The sequence below is a fragment of the Pseudomassariella vexata genome (assembly GCF_002105095.1).
Source record: "Pseudomassariella vexata strain CBS 129021 chromosome Unknown BCR38scaffold_12, whole genome shotgun sequence".
Lineage (NCBI taxonomy): Eukaryota > Fungi > Ascomycota > Sordariomycetes > Amphisphaeriales > Pseudomassariaceae > Pseudomassariella > Pseudomassariella vexata.
This window is the reverse complement of record NW_024467967.1, coordinates 616,985-636,230: the sequence shown is the minus strand read 5'-3', so window position 1 is coordinate 636,230 and position 19,246 is coordinate 616,985. Positions and strand designations below refer to the sequence as shown.

The 19,246-nt window shown below is 50.4% G+C and overlaps 6 protein-coding genes and 1 non-coding gene across 7 annotated transcripts; 4 read left to right on the top strand and 3 right to left on the bottom strand.

The window, feature by feature from the left end:
* Positions 1–292: 292 nt before the first annotated feature.
* Positions 293–1,639, bottom strand: BCR38DRAFT_526636 (uncharacterized protein). The gene is made up of 2 exons (XM_040865364.1): positions 539–1,639; positions 293–480 (listed from the first exon to the last, which is right to left on the bottom strand). Exon 1 carries the CDS (start codon positions 1,269–1,271, stop codon positions 669–671), a length of 603 nt encoding a protein of 200 aa, XP_040712513.1. The 5' UTR covers positions 1,272–1,639; the 3' UTR covers positions 293–480; positions 539–668.
* An 893-nt stretch (positions 1,640–2,532) lies between these two features.
* On the top strand, positions 2,533–3,286 carry BCR38DRAFT_53212 (uncharacterized protein). The gene has a single exon (XM_040865447.1). It carries the CDS (start codon positions 2,668–2,670, stop codon positions 3,202–3,204), a length of 537 nt encoding a protein of 178 aa, XP_040712512.1. The 5' UTR covers positions 2,533–2,667; the 3' UTR covers positions 3,205–3,286.
* Positions 3,287–6,184: 2,898 nt separating this feature from the next.
* BCR38DRAFT_t277 lies at positions 6,185–6,257 on the bottom strand. The gene has a single exon. It is a non-coding gene; the product is annotated as a tRNA-Lys (tRNA).
* Positions 6,258–6,587: 330 nt separating this feature from the next.
* BCR38DRAFT_350514 (aldehyde dehydrogenase) lies at positions 6,588–8,217 on the bottom strand (the record flags this gene model as incomplete). The annotated part of the gene is made up of 3 exons (XM_040856568.1): positions 6,588–7,616; positions 7,681–8,080; positions 8,156–8,217. The coding sequence occupies 3 exons, from the start codon at positions 8,215–8,217 to the stop codon at positions 6,588–6,590; spliced, it is 1,491 nt and encodes a 496-aa protein (XP_040712511.1).
* A 2,149-nt stretch (positions 8,218–10,366) lies between these two features.
* On the top strand, positions 10,367–13,251 carry BCR38DRAFT_412279 (telomere repeat binding factor-domain-containing protein; the record flags this gene model as incomplete). The annotated part of the gene is made up of 4 exons (XM_040858671.1): positions 10,367–10,436; positions 10,485–10,553; positions 10,663–12,075; positions 12,128–13,251. 4 exons carry the CDS (start codon positions 10,367–10,369, stop codon positions 13,249–13,251), a joined length of 2,676 nt encoding a protein of 891 aa, XP_040712510.1.
* A 1,985-nt stretch (positions 13,252–15,236) lies between these two features.
* On the top strand, positions 15,237–15,843 carry BCR38DRAFT_443843 (uncharacterized protein). Its single transcript, XM_040860906.1, has 2 exons — positions 15,237–15,334; positions 15,467–15,843. The coding sequence occupies exons 1-2, from the start codon at positions 15,248–15,250 to the stop codon at positions 15,710–15,712; spliced, it is 333 nt and encodes a 110-aa protein (XP_040712509.1). The 5' UTR covers positions 15,237–15,247; the 3' UTR covers positions 15,713–15,843.
* Positions 15,844–16,109: 266 nt separating this feature from the next.
* Positions 16,110–17,214, top strand: BCR38DRAFT_443842 (uncharacterized protein). Its single transcript, XM_040860905.1, has 3 exons — positions 16,110–16,220; positions 16,282–16,604; positions 16,757–17,214. Exons 2-3 carry the CDS (start codon positions 16,350–16,352, stop codon positions 17,090–17,092), a joined length of 591 nt encoding a protein of 196 aa, XP_040712508.1. The 5' UTR covers positions 16,110–16,220; positions 16,282–16,349; the 3' UTR covers positions 17,093–17,214.
* The last annotated feature ends 2,032 nt before the right edge of the window (positions 17,215–19,246 follow it).

Genomic DNA, 19,246 nt, shown 5'->3' with positions numbered 1-19,246 from the left:
TGGATTTGATCATACGCGCGACATCACCCGATAGGTTGCCGGGGTCGGCTTCGGCTCACCTGTGTCTCACCTGACTCTAGTTTTGGAGTCGCAATTACACGCGAAGGAAAGGCATAGAAAATATTTTGCCAATGGAGGCCATGCTGTTGTCATATGGTTTGCGATTTGACCTGATCTATTTTGCTACGTGATTGTGTGTGAAGTATTATCCTCACCGGAGGTTATGCTCTCTTCAACAAGAAAGGCCTTAGAGTCCTTGATACGCAAGAAAATAAATTTGACAGCGATAACCGTACATATGAGATATATATGGTACAAATGATAGTGAGGCAATGAGTAAACTCCTGTGGTGACCATTGCTGGATTTCGTCATGAATAAATAATCAACATTCGTATCCCTTAACTCCCTTGCCAATGCCATCGTAATCCAAAACGCGTACAGTCAACATAAATGCATCAAAAAATGGTCAAGTGTCCAACCTGCTTGGACTCTCGTTAGTAACCTTGTCGTAACATACAGCGACGGCAATAAACTTACGAAAATGACAATCTTGATGTTTGCCCACCACAGTCTATCCAAACAACAAGAAAAGTCCTCGTTTACATGGAATCATACAGCATGCCGCCATCCGAGAAAGAACGTAAAGCCCATGTTGCCTCGAAATCCTTCACCAATCTCTCCCGGACCTCAATAAACGTTCCAGTTTGATAATGGTTTGGTTTTGTGCCACGACAATGTCGTTCTTCATCCCTAAGTCTTCACGCGCTTCGGCTAGCTTGGTTCGCAGTGTTTCAGTCAGCCCTTCCCAACGAGTTTGAGTGCGTTTCGAATCTCGTAGTTCAGCTCGCAGTTCGTGCTTTGCGTGCTTCTCCTCGTCGAGTTGCCGCTTCATGTCCTTGATGCGCCGTTTGAACTGTTCATTGTGCCCTTCCTCGTCCTTGAGGTGGTGGTTCTCGTCGGCTAGACGACGGTTCTCGTCAATAAAACGTTGATTGCCGATGCGCAAGTTGTAAATCTCTTGTCTGAGAGTAGTCAAGTTGGTGTCGTATCCAGCGCGAAAACCCTGAAGTTCGGTTTTCAGGGTATCTCTCTCGTTCGTGAGGACAGCGTTGGTATCGTAGAGGACGTTGTACTGGCGGACAAGTTCATCCCAGTCGTAGATCGATACACCAGCGCATTCATCGAAGCACTTGTGATGGCGATGATGATGGCGATGGCCCCTCACGAACTCGTACCGGCCAGTCCTAGTTTTCCGGATCGAATCGTACATGCGTCGTATGAGTTGTGTACCACGTTTCGCTAAGGGATACTTGCTGAGTTTGAGATAGATTAGTTGAGGGGGTGAGGGTGGTTAAGAGAGGTTCGTCAAAGGCCGGCGGTAGCTGAGCAATGAAAGGCTTGGGATAAGATGAAGAAGACCGAGTGGATCAATAGAAGACCTAGAGGCTCTTGCCTTTGCAGATAGTGAACGGGAACTAGTAAGTGGAGACGAATAGGAAGGAGAAGACGCCCAGAGAAGGTTCGAGCGGGATGCGGACGGCCTCTTAAACAAAGGACAGGGTAGCAACCGCTTGATAGGCCTCCCCGCAAGGTCTGGTAGGGAACCATATTCAACAATGGGGTGTTACCAAACATCAGTCATCGGCATGGCACGAGGCTTCAAAATCGCCTGGCCATCTCACTTGATACAGTGTGAAGGGGGGCTGAGCCCGAGGCTGAAGAGAAGATGGTGTTGAGAAGCATGCACAACCAAACTGGGGTAATAGCCTTGCGGTACCCATATCGTCCCGCTCCCATCCCAACCTGTATGCTGGAGCATAAAAGCATTTGATGCCATGCGACGTTACGCACGAGATGACCATTAAGTCGTTGAGCGGGGTTCAGTGAGATGTCTCAAAAGCAGGTCACTTGAGGCTGAAATTGACTTGGTCGAACAATACTATCGTTGTTGTAGATTCGTACCTTGCATTAAGACTAAGTAAAGAGAACTATCTGCTGGCGGCGTGGAGTGTGGAGAAAGACGCGTAGGACGCATTTGGCAGGTCTGCATAATATTTTCGTCTCGGCCAACTTTGGGAAGTTGGTGTAAGTGGACGCTCTCTAACGTTGAGTAGTTGGATAAATGAACAAAGGAAGAACTAAGCTCACTGCCAAGGAACTGGAAATAGCACAGTCAGCAATGGCCTCATGCTCGATCTATCATGTTATCTGTGGCCTTGCTCAAAGTGGCTAGCGCACCTTCCCCTGGTTCATCACAGGGTAGTGCCGCCACAGCAGTCATAATCTGTTGCTCCGTCGCTCATTTCGACCTCAAGGCGAGGCTGAATATCCCTGGCCCCCAAATTCAGAAGAACCAGACGGCGAAGCATTCCTTCCTCAGCTGGTCATGGTTGTAACGATCCATATGAGGCCTCCTCGTCCGGCTGGTTTCTTGCTCACGGTTGCCGCCTAACCTGGCGCAAAGACAGAGGACTCTTCACATCCTCGTTAGCCAGCTCCATCGTCTCTCGGGAGCGCAATCAGTATTGTACTGAAGTACGGATACATAGCGCCCTCGAAATATCCAAACCGCGGCCAACCTGGACTAGCGACACCTGTTTTTGCAAGCCAAAGCGCCACTGCTTCAACGTTGGAGACCTCGACGAACACAACCTGAGGGCCAAACGATGGACCGGCGAAATCTCCAGAATCCATACCTCCGTGTCGATAGTATGCGCACGACTCGCGATGACCGAAACTTGAATTCGAAATCGAGCGCCAGCTCAATTCGCCAGATTCTGGGCTCGACTTTTTTTCTCTTTTTTTTATTGGATCAACGTAACGGTAAGGGCTATAACGTGGCAGTCAAGTACTTACATTCCGGGTCCGTCACCTATCGATTGTGCAGCGAGTCTCGCCATCTGCTTTGCTCTCTAAGTGAGCTTGACCGCTGGAATAACACCCCGCACCCCGTGTTGACGTTCGAAATATGTTACAGTCCGGCATTATCTGGCTTTTTTTGTGTCCTTGATCGTCAGCCGAAATGGAAGCTGACTGATGAAAACATCGCGGTGCTAAAGCCGCTCCCACCTAGAAGATTAACTTTTGCGACCCAAAAGAAGCGCGCTCGGAATGACAAAATTACTCAGCGATTCGCAAGGAGGAACCCCGCATCATGTGATACAAATCGAATTTTTCTCCACGTCCACTTGTCAAAGGTCTGATGTCAACCCGATGTCGAGGAATAGGGTTCACAAAGTGCATACCCCAGAATCCGCCTGAGCGGAACAACGTCGTTCTTGACAGCCTCGGCCTTCCAACTTCCCCTTCGTCCGCACCACCGAGCCGGATTAGCCCAGAGATTTAGTGATGGCCCCACTATCAGCCCATGCTTTCAACAACAACCAGGATTCTCCATTCAAACCACCCTCTGATACTCGTGGATGGCCATCGTATTCCTCTAACCGCATTGACTACCTTTTTGCATGCACCTCCATTTTGCAGGGTCTAACTGAATCAACCTAAATACTTCGTCCATATTATTTATATACAGAACATACTTAATTTAAGTGTCCGAAGACTTAGATATATTCTTTCGAGCCCTCTTTTAGGAGGGACACTTCCTTCGAGAAAAGTATCAGTTTCTAACTGCTTATCCGGTAAAATAGGCCGTATTCGCTTATTTCGCTTGTCCTGGGCTGTTCGGATCGCTGATAAGTTAACGAATACTTTATTCGGGTCTGGCTCGACGGGCTGGCGTATATCTGGAGCGTATTTATCGAGTTATTTATATAGTTGCTCGTTTTCGATACGTAATTTGGCATTCTCGGCGGCCTGGAGTGTAAGGGCCTTGCCCGCTGTTACGAACCGTTGGCCCTAGACCAACATTACAGGCCCGTTGGCAGGCCAGGTGGATACAGACGCTAGTGTCACGGGACCCCGCATCGGAGAAAGGAAAAGACCGACAGGTCACGTGACCTACAGGGGTGGATATGTTGGTCAACTACATATCCAACCAACAGGATATGTTGGCAGAAAACATATCCAAGTGGGGATCAGTGAAGGAGAGACGGATATATAAGGGACAGGACTCCCAGGCATTTCATAGATAGACAGTCTCTACTTCAGTGATCAATCTAAGCATCAATCTAACCCATTGGTGAGGCAAACTGCCTTCACGACTCTATTCCCAGTTACCTTACTTGAATACTTCAGTTACCCAGAGCCCTATACTCCATACGTCAAACCCCGATATTATTGCTTGAGGACTCCGCAGCAGGACTTACTTACTAGCACAAACCCTTACAGACTCTTTAGTGGTTTACGCAGCTAGACTATTAGAGGTTTCGTTACACCCGCCTTGCTTACTAGGGTACGAATCTTACGAGATACCCCGCCCTCGGCTTTCTCTATCGACTGTAGTTGGCTAAATAGTTACTGCGCTTTCTGAGGAGTAAAAGCAACTAAAGGTGGTGATATATGAGGCGGAGGATCTGGTGTATGAGGCTCCGGAGGATCACAAGATACGTCGACTAGTCCTTCGGAGCCTAGGGGCCATATACCAGTCTTCCGCCAGCCAGATTTAATATTTTCCGTAGTAAAGGCTCTCTCCGAGGCACGTAGATATGCTTCTAGCATACGTTGCTTGTAAACTGGGGCTGTAGCCTTGTAGGAAGCGTAAGCCCTGAGCTCTTGGCGGTAGTAGGTCTTCAAAGGTGAGAACGGCCCGACATCGCACGGCTGGAGATCGTCACTGCAGTGTGAGGGTAAATACAGCACGGCGACTCTATTCGAGTAGGCTTTCCACATAAATTCGGCATGAACATGTGTCTGGTGGCCGTCGAGGATAAGGAGTCGCCATTCGGTACCCCTAGGCTTCGTCTCGGGGAGAAAAACCTGATCTAACCACCTATTTGCGATAACTTTATTACTCCAGCCCTTACTCTTCGCGGTGTATTCCCACTCAGGGATATTTTGGTCTGGGAACCACTGTGCTTGGACTCTCTTGCCGGAAAATACGCAGACAGGTGTACCCCGTTGGGTATGCGAAATGTACTCTAACCAGGAGCACCACGACGAAGCGTCCGACTTTGATACGCGTACCCGGCGTGAATTAGACGTCCCAATAACCGTACCATGCCCAGATTCCCCCTCTTGGACACCTGTCTCATCCATATTATACTCGTTGTCGGGTTTGATACGATACTTCGTACGTAAGCGTTCGAGGAGGGTGTAGAAGTCTCGGATCTTGTTCGAATCGGACGCTCTAACTCGGCTAGCATCTACGACGCGCCCAATTTTGGTACGTATCCGTGGATGGCGGCTAACGAAGTGATCCACCCAGTGTTGGCCGAGTGTATTGTTATCCCCTTGAGCAAGTGTGACGCCGGTCACGATGCCTGGCCCCTGGGCCCCTGGACGAACACAGGGACACCCTAGTATGGGTGTCCCACCTGTACGCGCTGCCCTTTTCCTTATAATGTAGGAAAGGGCACTTGCACTTAGATCTCTTTCTCTCTCTTCTTCAGTTTAGTATTCGTCAACAGAGATAGACTGATGTCGCAACCCTGATTCGAACTTGCAGTGCCTCTGCCTCGTCACAGCAAGGAGGATTTCGGCAGCGAAGTCGGCCACATAACGCTTGCTAGGAGCCCGTCCACACACTTCTTCGTGTAGTATCCAGTTCACGATAACCTCCTCTTGCTCTGGAGTCAACTTTTGTTGCCTGGAGGCCGCGTCGCGATGCGAATTACCGTGACGAATACGGTAGGACAGTGTAGTCCCCTTGATACCGTACCGACGAGCTGCTACGGCCTGGGAAGAGCCCTGACGGACAAGCTCTTTAGCGCGTTAGATTCGCTGCTCAAAATCGTCCAGACTATTCTCCACTGGATTAGCCATTTTGTACGTAGATAGGGAGAAATTGCGAGGTAAATTGAGAGATGTCGTGTTGTTGAGGCGTAGAAATTCCCTGCAAAATGGGGGTGCATGCAAAAAGGTGGTCAATGCGGTTAGGATTCTCCATGCTGCCAGATAGCACAACCCTTCGTCCGAGCATTGCTGCATATTGTCAGCTGTGTTCCAAGCAAACATAGGACATGGGAGCAAAAGAGCGCGTCAACCAGCCGTGGTTGAAAATAAGATTACGAAAGGACAAAAGTCTAGTTCGGCTTATTTCTATCATCAGAAATGCATCAGGAATTGAGCCCAATGCGGGGGTCGAACCCGCAGCCTTGAGATTAAGAGTCTCACGCTCTACCGATTGAGCTAACCGGGCGGTCACAACATACGCTGGTGAGTTGATAGTGTTGGCTCGCTGTTGGAAAACTCTTCCATGTTAGTAACTATATCGCTCATGTAGGACCAGGCGATCCACCGCATGATCCACCGCACTGAAAGGGAGCTGAACGACACGTTGGACAAGCGGTATCATTCTCATGTCATTTGGTATCAGTAAGGTTCCAGTTAGCCAAGCTTGCAAGCTTGGTGTAGTTGTATACACGGATCAGTCTTCCTTGATCGTTTCGTTCATCATACCCTTCCGTTTCCTTAGGCTCAGTATGTCTCAACATCCCCTTTCGTCAATTTTTTTTTTCAAATAATCCGCTTAAAACACGGCACCACCCAGCCGTATCGATACCGACTTGTTCTGAGTGTAATTCGCCAGTGCTGCCTCACCGAGTTCGCGGCCAATACCCGACTCCTTATACCCACCAAACGGCATTTGGTGACTGAGTAAATTGTATGAGTTCACCCAAACCGTGCCAGCCCGGAGTGCGTTGCTAACCCGGATGGCCGTGTTGAGGTCCTGGGTGTGGACTGCTGCTGCCAATCCGTACGAGCTGTTGTTGCCCAAGTGGATGACTTCCTCTTCCGTGCTGAACTTGGCGATTGTGCATACCGGGCCGAAGATCTCCTCTTGCATAATCTTCATGTCGTGCGTCACGTCGCTGAAGATGGTGGGCTGGATGAAGTAGCCCTTGTCACCGTGCCTTCCGCCGCCAGTCTCGAGCTTGGCACCCTCTTTCTTGCCCTCGTCGATGTAACCCATTATTCGGTCGTATTGGAGCTGGCTTACTTGAGGACCCTGGAAGGTGTTCTCATCGAAGGGGTCACCCACGGAGTTGGCCTGTGCTCGCTTCTTGAAGGCCTCAACAAATTTATCGTAGATGCCTTCTTGCACATAGATGCGCGAACCAGCACAGCAGCATTGTCCGTGGTTGAAGTAGATACCAAAGTTGACCCATGATATGGCCTGCTCAATATCGGCGTCGTCGAAGACGACATTGGGGGACTTACCACCAAGTTCAAGAGTCACCTTCTTCAAGTTCGACGCAGCAGCCGCCTTCATGATAGTACGGCCAACCGGAGTGGAACCGGTGAAAGCAATCTTATCAACATCCATGTGCGAAGACAGGGCAGCGCCAGCAACTCTACCCAGACCAGAGATGATGTTCAAAACACCAGCAGGGAAACCTGCCTCCTTGATCAAGTTGGCAAACACGAGACCCGAGAGCGGGGTTTGCTCGGCGGTCTTGAGAACAACTGTATTGCCCGTTGCAAGCGCAGGGGCGATCTTCCAGGCCAGCATAAGGAGAGGAAAGTTCCAGGGAATGATCTGCGCGCAGACACCAATCTAAAAGATGTTCATCAGCTTCTTCATATTTTCGCGAAACGCCGTATGGATGACAATTGCTTACCGGCTCGTGTCTGGTATATGTGAAGGTTTCAGGGTTGATGTCAATCGTCTTGCCTTCGATCTTGTCGGCCCAGCCAGCATAATATCTCAGGCAGCCAATGACGGCACCAACGTCGCCTCTCGCCATGCTAATAGATTTTCCGTTGTCAAGCGACTCGACAGCAGCCAACAGCTCCTTGTTCTTTTCAACAAGCTCAGTAAGCTTGAACATGTAAATGCCGCGCTGTTGGGGGGTAGTCGTTCTCCACTCGCCCTCGAAAGCCTTGCGGGCGGCGGCAACTGCGATATCGACATCCTTTTCGGTGGCTTCCGCAACGGAGCAGATAACCTCTTCGGTCGTAGGATTGATGACCTCGATGGTCTTCTTATCGATACTCTCAACCCACTCATTGTTGATGAACCTGCAGAGGGAAATGGGGTTAGCTGGCGGGTCATAGGTCATGTTTACTGCCAAACTTGAACGCGATTGCACATACAAGCCGATGGGTTGTTGGAAAGGGCCAGTGATTGGCGTCTTGAGCTCTGTTGTCAAAGCCATCTTTTTGACCGTTCTTCTCTCGGAATGGGGGTATCAAGGAATATGTAAAACCGTGCGATGGTTCAACAACACAGTATTAGAGGAGAGGAGAGAAGAAATATAGCAAGATGGGAGACGGAGGCCAGCAGAATGCGGCGATGGGGAGGCACACGACTTTAATACACAGGGCGGGGTAATAAGGGGAGCTGTGAAGTCAGCAAGGTAGTTCCTGTCAATGGCATGCACAAACAGGTTGCCGAGGGAATGCGGCCGCGCCTGTTCTCGTTACGAGTAACTATTGTTTCACGCAATGGAGACAAGGAGACATCCAGCCAGCCAGATCTGCCGTATGCGATCGCACGCGGATCCCCGGGTGGATGGCCAAGAACTCGGATTGGGCTATTCGAGCGTTGTGTTTGGAGGACTGGAGGAGCGGCATCATCGACCTTGCCCCAGGTCGCGTCGCTGCAAGAAGCAACAAATCAGCTTTCGTGTATTGAAGCCCCATCCTGCCAACCCATGCAGTTATAGCAACCCCATAGTAAACCACTTGGTCAATTCTGGGTCTCCCAGTCTACATCCATGCTAGTGACTCCGCGAATTGCCACTATCGTGCATCATCCTGGCGCACTTACACCTCCGCTCCCCCGCATTATGGACCAAAACGCCTCAGTTTTATTCCAGTCACTTACGTTGCAAACTTTGTCAAAGCATAAAAAAACCACCCGGGGGTTGAGCGCTCCGGCAACGGTGCCGTAATGCCTGCGTGACTATTCCTAGTTCCGTTCGTCCTTGAGGATTGTTCGTCGTTGAGCACCGTTCTTCCTCCAGATTGGATGGTTGAGCTCCGCAAGTGCCAAGTCGCATTCAATATTGACGCACTTACCTTCGATGCCGCAGCAATCGGGCCTCCTTTTGCCCAGATGGATCCCGAGCCGTGCTATTGAAAAATCCCGCGTCTGTACAAGTGAAATATGTAAATCCTCGAGTAGGGAAGGAGATGCTCGTACGTATCGCGTTGTGTTGAGTATGGGGTCCGGGGAGATGGGTAACGACAGCTTACCCCACCTCCATATGCCGCACCCCCTTTGGCATTGTTGCTGGAGTTTGTTGGGTGCCGTGCCATTGAGTATTCAACTTTCATGCTAAGAACCGAGGAGATTCTACATCAAGGCAAAGTTAGCTGCAACTCAATTTCACCAAAAAATTCCACACAAAGGTCTCGAGCTTTTTGTAGATGTCAATTGAAGCATTCGAACCCCGTCTTGTGGAGAGCCAAATGTCATTCGGGACAGCTCACAGCGAGCGATCAGAGACTGAATGCATATGCAGCATTATTCGTCCGGGGAGAGATTTCCTTTCATGCCGATTGGTGTTACAGACCGCCAATAAATCAACCCCCCAGAAGTTGTAGTTACGAAAGCTTGAAATTGTTATCAATTCCTCCCTAAGACTTTGAATTGACACCTGGGCAAATTCTTATGACGAAGCAAGAGATGGGGTGGGATGGACTGGAGGAAACCCCAAGTGGTGCCATAAAAACGGCCTGGGCATTGTTGCCCATCAGTATCACTATGCATGTCCGACTGCATTAGCAACGTAGTAGCTAATTGATCAGAATTACAGTTGAAAGCTTGGTATATGTCATCCCATCAATTGATCCTCAAAAATCATGGTCACAGAGCAGAGCCGCTGAGCACATGGCGGGCGCGGCAAGTGGATCTAGCGCCTCCTGGTCAGAGCTTGGCTAGCGACGATAAGATATGAAAATACTCAGAGCTTGCGACTTCCGTAGACAGAGGGAAAATCAAGTCTGTAAGGTTACCCTGAAGCACTGAGCAGGCGCACGCCAGCAATTGAGAACGCAGTTGAAAATAATCTGACATAGACGGACTTTGACAGACTCCAGGTATCGATTACAGAGTCTTCTGCTTGACACAGTACATGGGAAGTTTTTCTTCTTGAAAGTTCGATGCAAACAATTGTGTATCAGTACCGAAGTTTTTTTGGGGCAAGAAATAAGGGCATCGTCGGCGGCTGAGACTAAATTTTCCCCGACCTCTACCACCTTCGTCATTGCCGCCAGTTCGATCGTAGCCGCCGCCCTGCGCGCCCCCGAGGCTCTTCTCGTCGCAATTGACGCTGTGGGAGAACCAATTATATATGCGACATGGATGACATCGCAGCTGCCGTTGCGGCGGCGGCCGCTGCTGCTGCGGTAAGCTCCGAGCAGTCAACCAGTACGTCTTCCACTTGCATCTGAAGCGACGTTTGAACCTGGGAATCAGTCATTGGCATGCCCAACTCTTCTTCAGCTGCTGAGTTTCCAGGCTACTGGCTGGGTTCCAACCCCCGGTGTCAGTACCGTGGAGGAGAGAGTTCGGGAAGCAATTGCTGTCCTGGGCCATCGCAAATGCGCCCACTGCTAATTCGTGCCTGATGCTGATGCCACCACTCAATGAACAGGTCCTGTGGTCAAGCACGAAACACCGCCACCTGCCGTAGAAGCCCCTGCCTCAAAAATACTCGTCAAGCGGTCACGGTCGCCACTCGAAGCCATGGAAGAGACGAGAGACGAGAAACGAATCAAGACCGACGGTGGCATTGATTTGGACGAGATCACTCGTCTCATTCAAGAAGCAGAGTCTGCCCCGATGAACTTAGATAACCACGATATTCTCGAGGGTATCATGGAAAGTCTAAGTCAAGTGCCTAACGGCCTATCAAATGGGTTATCCGACGAACATATACCAGGCGAAGGAGCGGATGAGATACCGTCCATCGAAACGACGCAATCAGTTCAGCTTGGGCGGAGTACTATTTGGAGTAATCCAGTAGGGTACACACGCCGAACACTTTCTTTGCCGGCTCTGGGCAAGGCAGCTGTCGAAATTATCAAGGCATTGTGTGAGCAGCCAATCGAGGATACGATCAGTAATTTGAACGAGGAGGAGACTGCTGTCACGCAAGAGTATAAGGGCCTCAAGTCGTGGTTTGACATGCTCCGAAACCACTTCTCTAGCGCTTTCCCGCTCTTGAACGCCGACCACCTGGGGATCACCGGATCAGAAGACCGAGAAATCATCCGAATGGCCAATCTGGCGACAGCATGTGCTAGTATGTTTGGTGCTCACGAGTTGGGATGGCCTGAACTTGACAGTTACTTTCTGAGTGTGTTCGTTGCGAAGGATCAGCCAATGCCCTCGGATGTGGCAGATTTGTGGACGCAACTCAAGACTCAAATATTTGTCACTTCTCTGGAGACCGACCCAGAGACATCTATAGATCAACTGCTTGACGACATCTTTCCCGCCGGGCTTGAAGACCAACTAAAGTCACACCACCCCAACCTGAGTCCAACGGCGGCTGAAATCCAATTTCTCGATGTTGCAAGATCGCAAAAGATTATTCTCCTGAACGGGGCAAGGCAGCCTGAAGCTCGCAAGATTCTTGCAGAAGAAAACACCTATGTGTCTTTTCTTGACAGCCTCAACACCTACCTCGATACGAGTAGAGATATTATCGAACGGATCGCCACTGGCCAGACTAGCCCGGCACCTGCAGCTGACAATCCTGAAGGTGAAAACACCCAGCCACAAGAAGATACTGGCTTTAGTATGGATGGCTTCGACGACTTCGATTTAGCTGCTGTTGTTGCCGAATCTGCCCAGCGTGCCCTTGAATCAACCAGGAACGACAACGAGAACAATATGGATGAAATTGTTGCTCATTTGAGGGATGCCCAGACCGCTCACGAAGTTCAAGAGCTCCCTTCAGCGCTGAGCTCTACTGTAGATCGTGCATCAGAGACTACACGTCGAGCTTTACAGAGCATCCACCAAAACCAGTATTACCCTACTACGGCTCCTCAAGCAACTGGTGAGTTTTCATTCAACTCGAATCCGTACCTACAAATACTCATCATATCTAGCCCAATCTGCGGTTGGTCAAGAGCAGCCTTATCAACCGCAACAGCAACAAACACATGCCCACCCACATTATCATCAATATCCTCAGCAGCCAACAGCAAATATGCAATCTTCCTATCAAAACGGGGTGCTCAACCAGGGGGGACTACCTCCGAATCAGACGGCGACAACTTCCGAGCTCTATGAACGAGCGAGACAGAAACATGCACAGAGAAATACTCAACAAACCCGTCAAACCGGCAGCCAGTCGACAAGGCGACCATGGAGTGCCGAAGAAGAAGCAGCTCTTATGCAGGGTCTTGATATTGTTAAAGGCCCACACTGGTCACAAATTCTCGGGTTGTTCGGAACCAACGGAACCATCAGCAATGTCCTTGCAGGCCGCAGTCAAGTGCAGCTGAAGGACAAAGCACGAAATCTGAAACTTTTCTTCCTCAAGGCTAATTCCGAGATGCCCGTTTATTTTCAGGGCGTTACCGGCGAGTTAAAAACGAGAGCACCGGGTCAAGCAGCCAAGAGAGAGGCCGAAAAACGGGCCAGGCAAGAGTCGCATGAACAGCAATCGCATGTGGAAGGTATAAATATTCTTGCGAATGGCCTCCAGGATCATCCACGACCCAACGGCGTAATGCCTGCCCCAAGAAGTGCAACGCCTGGCCAACCACCACCACGTCATGGTTCGCATCCTGGGACGCCGATGGCACATCCGCAACGACCGCCGATGCAGGCGCCCGTCATTCCAACAGCACAACCCGTACAACTTCCTAATTTCTCACGTGCTCAACATCCTCCCCAACCCCAAGCGCAGCCACAAACACAGCAGCACCCCTCACCGCCGCAACAACCACAAACTCAACAACAACGACAGCACGAACAACCTCACCAGTCACATCATCATCATCAGCAGCAGAATCAGCAGCATCAGCAACATCAAACCCAACATCAGGAGCAATCTGACGCTTTTACGACGGCTCCAATAGATAACGGAGTGGAACAACAGCAACATAATGGCATTGCCAGCGCCGACGATGTGAGCGCAGAGGATGCTGCGATTCTTGGTCAACTCAAGCAAGCAATGGAGTTGGAGCAAGCATTGGCCGCCTCGCAGCAGCACGGCAGCAATTAAGCGTACCTAGGCACTCATCTGAATAATGTTGAATAGTCACACTTGTGGACGAGGTCATTTCCATGGTTCCTTGTCAAGGTCGCGACCAGCTACTGGTGTTCCTTGAATGGGTGGATGCTAGTGGAAAGGTCTGAAGAAAGCGGAATTAACTGGCGCAGAAGGTGTCGCGAGTTTATGCATTGAACACTGATACCCCTATATCTGATTGGCTAGTACAAATGGAACGAAATATATTTTGCCAAACACACTCATGGTCTAAATGCTATTGAGGCGTTGGAGAAGATGGAGGTCTTCCAAGACTGTACGCGTGTTTCTCAACGTGCAATGAAGTCGTGGAGCTGAAATAATGCAGCCCCTTATAAGTGACGGCGTTATGGCTCGTCTATTCTCGAAACCAGGTCCGCCCCCCAATCGATTGCTGTGATGCTTCAGCATATTGCTGAAGCGTCCAAGTGCCGACATAAAAACAATACATCATAGGCCGCAAAGTGGATGACGATTTACAGGCAGAGTCACGTCGGGCAAACTTCATCGGAACACAAACCCGGCTGGTCCGCCCTACGGGCAAAGCCCGTCTGCAGACAGCCGTTGCCTTGTGAGTCAGACGGGGTTTGGGGCCTCCAGTTCGTATCATTATTGCCATGGTTGCGCGTTGTTGTTGCGATGTCCAGGGGATTGCTAGGATTGCTGAGATTGCTAGCCCAGTCCAAACAGAAGAGCAGCATGCCCACGCCCAGCGGACGTTCAGGCACCAAATTCAATTGTGGTGTTTTTCTTGCCGGGATCTTTGGGCGCTTGTATTAGGTACTGGGACAATAATTCGCTGAGTTGCCTTTGGTGAGACAGGCTGGAAAAACAAGTTCCTATCGTGTTTCGGTCGTCTGAGCACACTTCACAACAACTCTGTCAAGTTGAGTACTGGGTGATATGGGTAGCTTGATTCCAGAAAGTGGTCCTCCATGCTATATTCATATTGGAAGTAGGATGTGAGATGTAATCTTCACGCAGCTGCTATATGCCTGGGTACCTTCAGATGTGAAAAGGAGCACCACGGATGAATGTCTACATCAGAATCATTGTTCCCGAAGCAGATTTCGTCCGCCAACGATGTCATATGTCTGATTTCATCCGATCATCTGAAGGCGTTCCAGTCTTGACGCCCCATTGTGCTCCATTACACATAGATTGTTTGACAAACAAGCATATAAGACAGCCACTCCCATGGTCTGCCGTCCCGGCACAGTCCCTTTTCTACTTGATGGAAACTGATGGTAGTTGAGTCAAAGCTCGAAAACCGTACTACATCACCAACTATGACACTGATACCGACCTTTTCAACCGCTAGTCCCCGTTCAACTCTATGCTTTGCTCGACTGGCAAGACTGTACATGCAACTCCGTAACACAGGCTGCTTCGATTTCAGTTGCCAGGAACGCTCCTGTTTGGGCTGCAACAGGAAAAATGAGGAGAGCATTTCGCGATGGGCTCCGCCACTCGAACTTCACAAGACGCATGGGATGGATAGACGAAAGGAGGCAATGCCAGCGCCCCGGTTGCAGACGGTGGAACGAAATCTCATTGGCAGGAGCCACACCAGGCCGCCCTTGGGGCATGTCGAAGTTTTGTCCGGCTCACCGCTGTCCATTCAAAGACGGTAGTGGGTACCCCTGCGACAATCAGAAGTCCAGCCAGGAGGAGTTCTGCGAATCTCGTAAGTATCACCTTCTTCTCCTGTTTCCCGTCACCTGTGGGGGTGGGGTTTTCTGTTTTAAGCTCAAGCTGACTTACAAAATCAGATGGATACTGCGACTACAGTGATGGCGTACGAAAATGTGGTCTGATGCGGAAGAGAGCGGACAAAGATTACCAATACTGCAAAGAACGTACGCACATTGCCATTGATATGACCAAGGAGGAAATACTTACCATTACCGCAGATACCTGTGAGAGTGCATCGGACTGCAAGAGTGTTCGGGCGTTCTGGACGAGGAGTGGTATGCAGCTAAAGTACTGCAACGATCACAAGTGTGGAGAGGATGACTGCACGAGAGAAAAGACGAAGAGGGAGCAGAACTGGTGTGATGTGGGTCAATTCTCCGGATGCACTTATGCCCCTTTTGCAAATTTTGGCAAACTGGGCTGTAACATCGGAGTGTTCCTCCTCCCCTCAATCCGTGAATGATTTAGAAGAATCATGGCTAACGTCGAGTCATAGTACCATACTTGCCACTATGAAAGCTGCAAAGACTTCGTCCCAGGGGACAATCCAGTAGCAAGCAAGGCAGACCACCAGGCGGAGAGCTACTGCACGAGACACCGGCAGTGCAAGAAAGATGGTTGCCTTAACATCGTCCACAAAGTCGGCGGCGAGGACTATCGCAGGCATTGGTATGTAATCTCCAGAGTCATTACTTTTCTCTTTCACCGCCTGTGCAAAATGGGACGTTACTCTTCATCATAGGGTGTCCTCATCGGGTGTCGTGGACTCGGAATCATGGTCGTTAATTTCCAAGATTATAGCTTCGAGCATTACTGCAAGTATGCTGGTGAAGAAGAGGACGCTGGCGGGAACTGCGATGATATAAGACAGGAAATCCCGGGTGCCGAGGCGTGTGCGAGACATACGTGCAATACGAAGGGGTGCCCCAAGAGACTCGACAAGAAGGACTGTGCGTATTGCAAAGACCACACGCAAGTAGCCAAACCTATACTTATCCCGGAACACGCCTTCACTAACCTCCGCCATTATAGGTGCAAGACGAAAGACCCAGAACCATGTACCAAACAGAAATACGCCGGGGACTGCTGTACAACCCATCTATGCGCCCTCTTCCGAGAGGAGAATTGTGAAAACGAGGGTCAGAACAGGTTTGGTGGCCGCTGCGAGACACACCAGAGGTGTGCTTATCGCGACTGTCGAAGGTGGCGCCACAAGACGGGCGATTTCACCCATGAAAACTGCGAATTACGTGAGTACTGACCTGCGCGTTGCGCTTTGGGTGCTTATGATCCACCAACTGACATCAATAGACAACCATCCCGAATGCGCCACCGAGGGTTGCGATCGCCGCGTGGAGGCCAATTCCAGGTACTGTGAAATGCATTGCTGTCACTTCGATAGACACTGCCAGCACCAGAGATTTGGTGTTGCCCGTACCTGCTACCTCCACAAATGCGCCGACGCCAATTGCGTCGAGCCTAAGCAGACAGCAGGCCAGCCGCCGACCATATTTGGAAACTTGTATCCGATTTGGACTACGGGCCAGTTCTGCGAGAAACACACGTGCACGGTGTTTGCATGTCAGGAGAAAAAGGGGAGAGATCAGCTCTGTGCGGCACATACGTGTTTAGTCGTAAGTGTTCTTCCCACCCTCCCGTTCATCCCTATTCTGCCTCGAGAGCAACACAATTCTCCGAAGCTCATATACAAACCCCCGTCGTTATGAGACTGCTTGAGTTACAAATCACCTCATCAAGACTAATTAACTAACAACAACTACCCCAGCGCAACTGCAAAGGCCAAGCCAGCACCGAGTTCCCTGGCATAGGTCTCTGTTCTGAACACCGGTGCAAAATCGAAGACTGCAGCCAAAAGCGGGCGGCGGGATATTTTTGCCAGCAACACACGTGCCGGAAAACAGACTGCAAGGAACAAGCCAAGACGGAGGGGCGCGGGGCTGGATACTGTCCTTGTCACTACCGGAAACGGCGGAAGAGGAGAAACGCAGGCGGTTGGGGTGGTATGGCAGCTGGGCCGTACGGTAACGAAAATGTAGGTGGGTCGGACTCCTCTGATTCGGATGACGGAGCTGGATTTGGGTATCCGCATCTGGTGTGGTGAGACATTGAGCTTGTGCAGGGAACTAGGGGCACAGGTGATGCGGGACATGGAAGATATTCCAGCTCTGGAAGACTAGAACTACTCGAGTCGTTGGGGATTATAATGGATATGCAGTACTACTGATTTTAGTTCTGGAGGAATACACCATATCTTGTCTTTAAGGCTGTATGTACCATTGGAATAGATGACAGAGATAGCTATTAATAACGCGGCAAGAAAGGCAATTAAAATTAGTCACTCGTTTACATGATCCTACTGGCTCGGAGAGCTCTTGGATCTGTAAAAAGAAATGAATGCAAAGCAGTGTGCCGATCGTCCCCATTCCGTACGATGATAATCTGACCAGCAAGTTAGCAAATCTAGCCGCTTGACAAGGTCTGTCTTGGCCGATACCGCTACAAGGCTGAAGGAAATGTTGATTTTGATTTCTGTGCTGGTACGTCAAGGCTAAGCCAACGGGCTCTGGAGGCAAGAAACACTAGGCTTCCCTGAGATTTGGGTTGGCTGCCTTTGCACAGCATCTGTCGGCCCCCCGCCGCCGAAGCAAGGGGCAATGAATGCGATATGCTTGCCGTTATTACTATACAGACAACGTTATTGTAGACAACTGCCGCAATACCCTTCCCCTCGTTTTCCGAGAGGTGCGATATTTGCGCCACAATGCGTATTCGGTGCACGCATTGGATAATGAGACCATACCCCTTTGTTTTCCTGTACTGTAACTGACAAATTCCACAGCTCTGGAACTTCTGCGATCTTATGTTCGCGTATATCCACTACGTCAAGACGAAGGGCCCCACAATGGACGAGATCGTTCGTATATTCGACGGAAACGATGTAGTAGCACAGAGAGACATGGGCAGCACATAATCGAAACGGAGTCCCACCACCTAGGCAGTTTGTATACGAGAGTCCAGTATACTCGAGATTCGGCTCGAACAAGACTCTAGTTGAGTACATATATATGTCCACTAGAAAATTGACCGATAAGTGAGGAGCCACTGATATAGGACGATAGTTTCACAACGACTGCATGCGAGGCCGAAATCTCGATCATACATAGTCCTCGTAGATCAGGATGGGTATGGTTAAAGAACCTCTATCACCGCACGTAATATCGACACGATACATTGTTATCTGACTACGTATTAAATTTCCAAATATACCCTGCAGATAGTGTCAGCAGAAAATCTGCCTCGTCTACCTAGAGTTGAAATGCTCATCCCAGATAAACATTTATTATTAAATACGCCGTAGGCTCGAAGCCCCCGGTACCTCTACTAGTACTCCCGTATGTCAAACCGTGCCCTAATGGCTGGACTAAATACATACGCTGCGTCGTCGGTTCGCCCTATTGGCGACTGCGTTACGTCCACTACCATACTACGTTGGTTCTCAACCTACCAACAAAGTCCCCCCTGAGAAGATCGATGCTATCTGGGCCTTGAAGCTGTCCGACCCGTCCCTAGCAGCCACCTTACAATAGTCCCACTAACTACTGGTTCTCCTGTTGCCGTTGCGAGGTCTCTGCGAGAGTATAGTGGCCGTGGTGCGATAGCGACCCGTAATCGTTCCCTCGGTCCTTCCAACAGCCCGCAAAAGAGGATTACGTGCTCTGCCGTCTCAGGGGCGTCGCCACAGCGGCATAGCGGCGAGTACACGCCAAAAGCCCCTGTCTTGAATAAGAAGGCTGCTAGTCCTATTTTTTCCGTCCTGATCTGGCACAGCGTAGACGCCTCCAGTCGGTTCAGGCCGAAATACTTGCCCCTTTCGGTATCTGCATCGAAGGGCCCTCCGGTTCCTCAGCGATGGCGCGTCGCTGGCGATCGTGATGCTCTGCTCCAGTGAGCCATCTCTTCCTCCAGTGGCCGAGGAGGGAAGCCGGGACCTCCTTTTCCTCACTCATCCACTCGGAGCCCCGGGCCTCCTTCTCCATAGTGTACCCTGCCGGTCGGAGTAGCTGCGACGCCTGCTTCCTCTTCGCCGGCCTATCCTGCCGGAGTATATGTGACGCTTTAGCGCTCGCGCTGCGAAGCAGATTTCTCTTCCCGCTAAGCCGTAGCCGTTCTTCAAACTTAGCAGCCCGGGCACTAAGATAGAGGTCTAGTGGCGGGATTGCTGCTTCTGCTTCCAGGTGGCGAACCGGCGTCGCTT